The sequence below is a fragment of the Capricornis sumatraensis genome, chromosome 19 (assembly GCF_032405125.1).
Source record: "Capricornis sumatraensis isolate serow.1 chromosome 19, serow.2, whole genome shotgun sequence".
Classification (NCBI taxonomy): Eukaryota; Metazoa; Chordata; class Mammalia; order Artiodactyla; family Bovidae; genus Capricornis; species Capricornis sumatraensis.
The window spans coordinates 60004820-60015903 of NC_091087.1; the positions used below are offsets into that span (position 1 = coordinate 60004820).

The window sequence follows — 11084 nt, forward strand, 5'->3', positions numbered from 1 at the left end:
TCCCAGCATCAGGGACTCTATGAAACCTCTAAAGCCCCTATATGAAGCCACTTATGGCCCCAATACAGAACCATTACTTTGAAATGAAGAACAGGAAGAGTACACTATGCATGGATAGACATGGGACAGACTCAGAGGAAAAGTTCCTATGTTGCACCCTTGGGCCAAATAAATCACTTATATGGTGCATTTCCTCTGTTTTTTTTTTTTTTTTTTGACTAATCATTTTTATTTGCCTGGTTCACAGTCCATATTTGACATATCTCAGGATCATTCCAGGTGTGCACATGCATTTCTTAGCCAAGATGGATCCTACTGCAAAGGCTTGTGAGCATTTGTGCATTACTCCTCATGTATGTATGGTTAAGGAGGTCTCCTGACTTCAAGAATGACAAATATGTGGTCTGGGCAGGGCCCAGTCTCCTCCTTTAATTGTCCTGCTATTCTCATCTTGGAGTTTCAGGCTTTCCTGGTGGCTCAGATGGTATAGAATCTGCCTGCAATGTTGGTGACCTAGATTGATCCATGGGTCAAGAAGATCAACTGGAGAAGGAAAAGGCAACCCACTCCAGTATTCTCACCTGGAAAATCCCATAGACAGGAATCTGGTGGGCCTACAGTCCATGGGAAGAGTCAGACACGACTGAGTGAGCGACTAAGCATGCACACGTGCATTCTCATCTCAGAGTTTCAGTTCACAGGGAATCAGTCTCCAATTGCTTCATGATCCTGTGCAGAGCTTAGATTTTCTAAAGCCAAAGGCTTGTGGTGAGACATACAAAAGGAAGAGCAGATTTGTAATCATTGCCTGTCACATTAGATTGTTTAGTATATGGTGGATAAAACAGAGAAATGCATTAATAAAACTCATTCTTCTCATCACAAATTTCCCTCCTATAACCATACAGAATCAGTTGTACTGTAATTGGGTTTACCAACAGAAGCATTTGAAATTCTGATTTTTGAATTGCTTAAATTCCCCATGACAGCTAGCCAGGAAAAAAAAAAAACAAGTAAAAATGTCTACTGTGAAAAAGCACAGTTTTCAGAACAATGCTGAGTATACAGGACTAATTATCACCACTATCATATTCAAATAGTTCCTTTCTGTCTTGAATTTGTTGTGTTTATATTGTTTCTGGGTGAATAAGCCTTCAGTTCAGTTCAGTCACTCAGGTGTGTCTGCCTCTTCGCGACCCCATGAATCGCAGCATGCCAGGCCTCCCTGTCCATCCCCAACTCCCAGAGTTCACTCACACTCACATCCATCGAGTCTGTGATGCCATCCAGCCATCTCATCCTCTGTTGTCCCCTTCTCCTCCTGCCCCCAATCCCTCCCAGCATCAGAGTCTTTTCCAATGAGTCAACTCTTCGCATGAGTCCTGGAGTTTCAGCTTTAGCATCATTCCTTCCAAAGAAATCTCAGGGCTGATCTCCTTCAGAATGGACTGGTTGGATCTCTTTGCAGTCCAAGGGACTCTCAAGAGTCTTCTCCAACACCACAGTTCAAAAGCATCAATTCTTCGGCACTCAGCCTTCTTCACAGTCCAACTCTCACATCCATACATGACTACTGGAAAAACCATAGTCTTGACTAGATGGACCTTAGTCAGCAAAGTAATATCTCTGCTTTTGAATATGCTATCTAGGTTGGTCATAACTTTTCTTCCAAGGAGTAAGCATCTTTTAATTTCATGGCTGCAGTCACCATCTGCAGTGATTTTGGAGCCCTCAAAAATAAAGTCTGACACTGTTTCCACTGTTTCCCCATCTATTTCCCATGAATGATGGGACCAGATGCCATGATCTTCGTTTTCTGAATGTTGAGCTCTAAGCCAACTTTTTCACTCTCCACTTTCACTTTCATCAAGAGGCTTTTTAGTTCCTCTTCACCTTCTGCCACAAGGGTGGTGTCACCTGCATATCTGAGGTTATTGATGTTTCTCTCACCAATCTTGATTCCAGCTTGTATTTCTTCCAGTCCAGCATTTCTCATGATGTACTCTGAATATAAGTTAAATAAGCAGGGTGACAATATACAGCCTTGATGTACTCCTTTTCCTATTTGGAACCAGTCTGTTGTTCCATGTCCAGTTGGAATGCAGAATGAAGCAGGGCAAAGACTAATAGAGTTTTGACAAGAAAATGCACTGGTCATAGCAAACACCCTCTTCCAACAACACAATGGAATAAGCCTTAGAGGTCTTTAAATTTATAGATCTTCTTTGATATTTCAACACATGTTAAATTTTATTCATAATAAAATGTTAAATGTCATAATTTTATATGACATTTTGATAAAAGATGTATTTATTTCCTCAGCTAAGTTTAACAATTGAGGAAAATGTGGTCCCTTATTTTCTTTGCAAATTATAAAAAAAATGATCATTAATTTTTACAAGAGTTTTAGCCTAATTTTTGAGACTGCTACAGAGGATATTTAATATATACAATTTTACTTAAAAGTAAGAAATTCTAAAATCTTTCTAATCAATATATATGTTCATAGATGGTATAAAGAACATACATGAAATAAATATTTTCCTGTGATTCTATTATTCATAGCACCATAAGGAAGCAAATATATTTTTCTTCTAAATTTCAGTTTTCTGATTACAAAGCTCTTTATGTGTAAAATTGTATCAGACATGACTACTCATACAGTAAAATAAAAATGTCAATATCCATTAGAAAACTAAGTTTGTTAGAGTTGTGTTTTAATTTTGCCCTGGAAATTATTTAAAATGCTTTAAATTATGACAAAAATTATATATTAATTCATTTAATTTATTATATTACAATTATCATATATTATATTATTAATTTTAGTACAGTAAACACTGGCTGAAGTCCTTTTAGGCTGCTCTATGTTTTGAAAATAAAGATTTTTTAAATGATCAAAAATAGTTTGTGTTTAATTTTTAAATTTATTCTCATTTGGATAAAGGATAGTATATTTGTCATTACATTGGCCTTAAAAATTTAACTGAAAATATTGATTTTATTTTGTTCAGGATTTTGTCTTCAATGGAAATTTTTGACTGCCTAATATATACAAGTACTGGATACAATGATGTGAACTAGTCACCTGTTGACACTAAGCATATATTTTAGAGAGAAGGATAGAAACACATACACAAATCAGGGAACAATGTTTATTGTTTGAGAGATTCTTAAGAAAATATAAAAAGTTAGTGGAATATGGTCAGTGGGAAACTACAGGATATGTCACGTGAGAGACATAAATACTGACAAAGAGCCAGGTATGAGACAAACTGAGGCAAAGACAGTTCAGACAGAGTACAAATGTGACGTTCTTGAGACAGGAATGAGCTTCACGTTTCAAAAAAGTCTGGCCAGAGAATTTGTTCCTGTTGCTTAATGACTAAGTCATATCTGACTCCATGTGACTCCATGGATTGTATGTAGCCCACCAGGCTCCTCTGTTCATGGGATTTCTCACACAAGAATACTGGAGTGGGTTGCCATTTCCTTCTCCAGGGGATCTTCCTGACCTAGAAATCAAACCCACATCTCCTGCCCTGGCAGATGGATTTTTTACCTTTGAGCCACCAGGAAAAGAGTAGAAGTCAATTGTATAAATGTTCATGAATATAAAGTTTATTGAATAAATAATATATACATACATATATATATATATATATCAATTTTAACCTTCTTATCAAGACTAATTCTGATAATATGCCCTTCAAATACAGTGCATGCTCCAGCAACTTGAGAAATACTGGATTTTTTGATGCTATCAAATCAATGAATAAGCATCAGCTCTTCATGAGAATTTCTTATCAATATACTAGCTGTCTATATGCTTCAGAAATTTCCACTTCTACTGTAAGTCTCAATTTAAATTTCATTGCTTTGGTAAAGTATTGCACAAACTCCCAAAATTAGCTTAAAGGCATTGTTTTTTAACCCCTCCCGGGTTTTAAAATATATTTTAATTATAATACATATAATTTTATAATAATCATTGGGAATTGGACTAGATATCTATCTACCTATTAGATACGTCTCCATAATAGGTAAAGATGCCTTGTTTACTTTGTACTCCCCAGGTATGTTGTATATATTTCTACTGGTTTAGATAAATTAATTTGATTCAAATACTATGTTTGAACACATGCTGTATGTTTTACAAGTCATAAGAATGGAAAATAAAGTGGTGGTCTACCATTGAAAAATTTGAGTAATGTACCAAGGATTCTGAAACTAAAGAAGGTAGGGTGTAATCATGTTACTTCAGAAGGGAGAGTGCCGTCATGTTATTTCAGAAAGGAGAGCACTGGCCTAGACTATTGTAAAAGCACTGCCTTTCTTTCTTTGTTCCCTGGATCTCATTCACAGAATATCACTTTGCCTAAGGAAATAATAAACACCAGTATTTTCCTCATAGAAATGAATGTTTATAGTTTTCAATAGTGGGATGAAATTACATAGAAATAGCTATGTTGAAAACAAACTATGCATGACATTTCTAAGTTTAATTACTTATAGAGGAATCAACATATCAATGTAGTATTAAAGCAGGTTATGTTTTTTCTAATATCTTATGTCTACATACCAATTTAATGACGTTTGTTTTCTTCTTATTAGTTCAAATTATAATTCACTGGTGCTTCTGCCTAAAATAGGTTGTAAATTAAGGATATGCTTTTATACAACTTTAGGTATGTGAAATAAATAGAAGGAATGACTTTTGAATGTTAACATTTCTATTCACCTTCCCCACTTTACATATCTTGATAAGCTAAGGATCTGTGTTGTATAATTACCTTGGATCAATGAATTAAGAGTATGAAAGAAATCTGTTAAATTACAATTATCTTCACCTATTTCACTGATGTAAACTTGTTCAATGTGAACAAAACATGTTTTCCCACAAACAACTAACTTATTATCACCATCACCCAAACATTATGACAAAGACTACAAAGCAATACTCTGCAGAGTGTCATTGAGTGCCTATGAGTAATACAAGCTGTTAATGCATTTTCTTTTGGAAAACATTTCCATGAACTTCCCTTTCACTGTCTTGGATGAAATGCCTATATTTTTTTTTTCTAGCAACAATATAAACCTACATTCAATTTTATAGGCAGTTTAATATATCAAAAAATCTTTTTTAAAGAGAAAATTCAAAGGTCTGCATCCTTTTAAGAATAAGCAATTTCTTTAAAGTTATTCCAAAGTTGTAATTGTTGTTTTCTTTAAAGACATTACAAAACTTCAAAGCACTGATAAGACAGCCAAAAAGAACTTCTGAAATGAAGAGTTATAAAAATAAAGCTATTTGGAGTTCTACAGTGTTATAGGACTACTAGGTGTGAAACGTGGTACTTAAAAACAAAACAAACAAAACAACAGGTAGGTAGTTATCAAGTAAAAATGCTGCTAAGCTGGAAATTATAACAAATGTTGTTTTACATATAGCCAAATTCCTCTGTATTTCATGTTACCTTCTATATTATAACAAAAAATGAAATGGAACATAGGATCTGAAATGACTGTTAAAACAAGTAAAATATTTGTATTTTTAATCTTTCAGCTTTTAATGAAGTGAGGATTCTTTCAAGCATAAAGACATTACTGCCATTCAAAGGGTCTTATTTTGTTTTTCAGTTGCTCAGTTGTGTCTGACTATGATCCCATGGACTGCAGCACACCAGGCTTCTCTATCCTTCACCATCTCCCAGAACTTGTTCAAACTCATGTCCATTGAGTCAGTGATGCCATCCAACCATCTCATCCTCTGTCATCCCCTTCTCCTCCTGCCTTCAATCTTTCCCAGCATTAGGGTCTTTTCTAATGAATCAGCTCTTTGCATCATGTGGCCAAGTATTGCAGCTTCAGCTTCAGTGGCAGTCCTTCCAAAGAATATATAGGATTGATTTCCTTTAGGATGGACTGGTTGGATCTCCTTGCAATTCAAGGGACTCTCAATAGTCTTCTCCAACACCACAGTTCAAATATATAAATTCTTCAGTGCTCATCCTTCTGTATGGTCTAACTCTCACATCCATTCATGACTACTAGAAAAGCCCTAGCTTTGACTATATGGACCTTTGTGGCAAAGTAATGTCTCTGCTTTTTAATATGCTGTCTAGCTTTGTCACAGTTTTCCTTCCAAGGAGCAAGTGTTTTAATTTCGTGGTTGCAGGTAATATCTGTAGTGATTTTGGAACCCAAGAAAATAAAAATAAAGTCTGTCACTATTTCCATTGTTTCCCCATCTATTTGCCATGAAGTGATGGTACCAGATGCCAAGGTCTTCATTTTTGAATGTTGAGTTTTAAGCCAGCTTTGTCACTCTCCTTTCACCTTCATCAAGAGGCTCTTTAGTTTCTCTTGCTTTCTGCCATTAGGTTGGTGTCATCTGCATATTTGAGGTTATTGATATTTCTCCCGGCAATCTTAATCCCAGCTTGTGCTTCATCCAGTTTGGCATTTCCACATGATGTATTCTGCTTATAAATTAAAAAAGCAGGGAGATAATACACAATCTTGAAGTGCTCCTTTCCTGATTTGGAAGCAATCTGTTGTTCCATGTCTGGTTCTAACTGTTGCTTCTTGACTTGCACACAGATTTCTCTGGAGGCAGGTAAGGTGGTCTGGTATTCCCATCACTTTAAGAATTTTCCACAGTTTGTTGTGATCCACACATTCAAAGGCTTTAGCAAAGTCATGCAGAAGTAATGTTTTCTGGATTTCTGTTGCTTTTTCTATGAGCCAACGGATGTTGGCCATTTAATCTTTGGTTCCTCTGCTTTTTCTAAATTCATCTTGAACATCTGGAAGTTCTTGGTTTACATACCATTGAAGCCTGGCTTGGAGAATTTTAAGCATTACTTTGATAGCATGTGAAATAAGTGCAACTGTGAAGTAGATTGAACATTCTTTGGCATTGCCCTTCTCTGGGATTGGAATTAAAACTGGGACTTATACTATATAGTTTTCATTATGTATATGCTCCTGAGAGGGAATTGGGGATGGTCTTTATCCTTGCCTCCTGTACAATGCAATGAACCTCCATCCATAGTTCTTAGGCACTATGCCTATCAGATCTAATCCCTTGAATCTATTTGTCACTTACACCATATAATCATGGATCATGGCATCCAGTCCCATCACTTCAGGGCAAATAGTTAGGGAAACAATGGAAACAGTGAGAGATATTATTTTCTTGATCTCCAAAATCAATGCAAATGATGACTGATGCTGGGCAAGACTGAAGGTGGGAGGAGAAGGGGATTACAGAGGATGAGATGGTTGGATGGCATCACCAACTCGATGGACATGAGTTTCAGTAAGCTCCGGGAGTTGGTGATGTACAGGGAAGCTGGTGTGCTGCAGTCCACAGGGTCACAAAAAGTCGGACACAACTGAGTGACTGAACTGAACTGAACTGAGAGGGAATTAACTATAAATTTCAATTAACATTTTCATTTATATCCTTTTTGAATAGTAATATTAAATTTTTCATTTATTTCCACTAATATTTTATATTTCTTTGAGATCAATCGCATCTTTGACTAACTTTATATTTTTGGGGTTAGAACTGTTTACATAATACTTGTTTCACCATACTTGTTTTCAACTGTTTTCCCAAGCATCACTTCCTTTTCATATTCTCAAAGAGGTATTCAGATATTCAGAAGGTAAGTTTTATTACATGCACACACAAATACATTCAAAGCTCTTCTGGCCATGGGATTTCCCAGGAAAGAACAGTGGAATGGGTTGCCATTTCCTTCTCAAGGGGATCTTCCAGACCCAAGGATCAAACCTGCATCTCCTGCATTGGCAGGCAGATTCTTTACCACTGAGCCACCAGGAAAGCCCATTTCTTGGTTTAGTAACAACTAAATAACAAACTTTACATTCTTGTGTCACTCTAAAATTTTGAAAAGTTCTACGACTTTCTAGACTAATTATCCTCTGAAAATAAACTAATAAAATACAAATGCTGTCCGTTTAATTTCCAAATATATGTGGTTTTTAAATACATGTGATGTTAATTTCCCATTTTGATATTAATCTCTCACATAAATGCTTTCTTCTCTGCAATCGCCCTCTGTGTTTTTGCAGTCTTCTAACTTTATTTAGGCTTTCAATGGCTAAATCAAAGATCTCTCTTGGTAAATATCATATAGCACTTAAAAATATATGGGTTATTTTCAAATATCTTTTGATATTGATTTCTAACATAGTTCCACAGTGACAGAGAACAGACTTGGTATGATTTAAATACTTTTATTTTTTTTTCAATTTCTAATTCATATTTTTTTATTTTACTTTACAATACTGTATTGGTTTTGCCATACACTGACATGAATCCGCCACGGGTGTACATGAGTTCCCAATCCTGACCACCCCTCCCACCTCCCTCCTTATACCTTCTCTCTGGGTCATCCCAGTGCACCAGCCCCAAGCATCCTGTATCCTGCATCGAACTTAGACTGGTGATTTGTTTCTTACATGATAGTATACATGTTTCAGTGCCATTCTCCCAAATCATCCCACCCTCTCCCTCTCCCACAGAGTCCAAAAGTCTGTTCTATACATCTGTGTCTCTTTTGCTGTCTCACATACAGGGTTATCATTATCATCTTTCTACATTCCATATATATGTGTTAGTATACTGTATTGGTGTTTTTCTTTCTGGCTTACTTCACTCTGTATAATCGGCTCCAGTTTCATCCACCTCATTAGAACTGATTCAAATGTATTCTTTTTAATGGCTGAGTAATACTCCATTGTGTATATGTACCATAGCTTTCTTATCCATTTGTCTGCTGATGGACATCTAGGTTGCTTCCATGTCCTGGCCATTATAAACAGTGCTGCGATGAACACTGGGGTACACGTGTCTCTTTCGATTCTGGTTTCCTCGGTGTGTATGCCCAGCAGTGGGATTGCTGGGTCATAAGTCAGTTCTATTTCCATTTCTTTAAGGAATCTCCACACTGTTCTCCATAGTGGCTGTACTAGTTGGCATTCCCACCAACAGTGTAAGAGGGTTCCCTTTTCTCCACACCCTCTCCAGCATTTATTGCTTGTAGACTTTTGGATAGCAGCCATTCTGACTGGTGTGAAATGGTACCTCATTGTGGTCTTGATTTGCATTTCTCTGATAATGAGTGATGTTGAGCATCTTTTCATGTGTTTGTTAGCCATCTGTATGTCTTCTTTGGAGAAATGTCTATTTAGTTCTTTGGCCCATTTTTTCATTGGGTCGTTTATTTTTCTGCAATTGAGCTGCATGAGTTGCTTGTATATTTTTGAGATTAGTTATTTGTCAGTTGCTTCATTTGCTATTATTTTCTCCCATTCAGAAGGCTGTCTTTTCACATTGCTTCTGGTTTCCTTTGTTGTGCAGAAGCTTTTAATTTTAAATAGGTCCCATTTGCTTATTTTTGCTTTTATTTCTGATATTCTGGGAGGTGGGTCATAGAGGATCCTGCTGTGACGTATGTTGGAGAGTGTTTTGCCTATGTTCTCCTCTAGGAGTTTTATAGTTTCTGGTCTTATGTTTAGATCTTTAATCCATTTGAGTTTATTTTTGTGTATGGTGTTAGAAAGTGTTCTAGTTTCATTCTTTTACAAGTGGTTGACCAGTTTTCCCAGCACCACTTGTTAAAGAGACTGTCTTTAATCCATTGTATATTCTTGCCTTCTTTGTCGAAGATAAGGTGTCCACAGGTGTGTTGATTTATCTCTGGGCTTTCTATTCTTTTTTTTTCTTTTAACATATGATACAAACTCTTTATTAACAGCTGATCATCCTAGTGGGCCAAGGCGTCAACCCAGACATCCAGCACCCAGTCACAAGTTCAGCATAGCCTCCGAGCCTCTCGCTCTGACTCCAACATGGTGAGCATGTCGCCCTCGCGCACGGGGCCTTTCATGTTTCGGATGATGGAGCAGCTTGTGTTGTCCATGAATTCTATGTGCACCTGTGTGCACTGTCCTTGAGAACTGGTCCGGCCCAAAACCTTGGTGACCCTGGCAAGCTTGATGGGCTGCACACGGCTCATGTCCATGATGGCCTTATAGACCATGAAATTTTTGTGCCCTATTTTATGTCGCTGGATATGTTCCAGTGTCTCCTAGTTTATAGTATATGGGAACGTCAATAGAATTTGTTTACTACTGTTGTGTGAAAATTGTATAAATCTTACTTACATTGAATTGGTTCATGGTGCTTTTCAGGTCTACTATATCCTTCTACATCTCTGTATATTCATTCCATTCATTTTTGAGAGTTTTATATTGAAACCAACTAATATCTTAGGTTATCTACTTAAAAAATAATTGTAATATATAGTAGAACTATATGTAACTTTGTTCTGTACTTTCCAAGTCTCTTACAAATGTATTATTATATTTCTATAATTTAAAAAATAGAAAAGAAAAAAGGGAAAATTAGAACTATAGAGCTGTTATCATAAAGTCAACTATGACAATAGCATTAGCAGTTCTTCAAGGTAAAGTTTCTTTAATCAACCTGTCGAGTGTTTGTTAAGTGGAGAATGTAACATTAATTAACATAATTTATTTTCTGACAGAAGTGTGATCTGTTTAGAAATGACTCAAAATACTTTCATTCATTATTTAAAAGAAGAATTTTACATTCAACTGGTTTTGCACAATGATATTATTTTGAGAGTAGCACTTTCAAAATAATGCATTTGCTCAAAACTGTTGAATGAAAGACTGCATTTGTATAAATATTCATCTGCTTTAGAGAGTAAGTACCAAAATTAAAATGCAGAAATAAACTGAAATAGAGACCTAAGATAACATTTTTTAGCTTAAAGATATGGAGAATAATGAGAGAATTATAAATATCTATGTGTAAATCCATTTGTTAAAATCAAAGAAAAACAAGGCACCATGGTAAGTGTGGATATAAGGGAAAACTCCCTTTGGTTGTTTGTGTAGTAGAATGTATAAAATTATGTATTTAAAAATTCTGTTTGTTAATGATCACTTAAAAATTAATTCATTACTTTTCCCCTAGAGTTAAAACTGTTTATCTTGCCTTTTCAACTAATTTATGGTGT

The 11084-nt window shown here is 35.9% G+C and overlaps 1 protein-coding gene across 1 annotated transcript; it reads right to left on the bottom strand.

The window, feature by feature from the left end:
• Window positions 1-9851: 9851 nt before the first annotated feature.
• On the bottom strand, window positions 9852-10061 carry LOC138095008 (small ribosomal subunit protein eS28-like). Its single transcript, XM_068990979.1, has one exon. It carries the CDS (start codon window positions 10059-10061, stop codon window positions 9852-9854), a length of 210 nt encoding a protein of 69 aa, XP_068847080.1.
• Between the last annotated feature and the right edge of the window lie 1023 nt (window positions 10062-11084).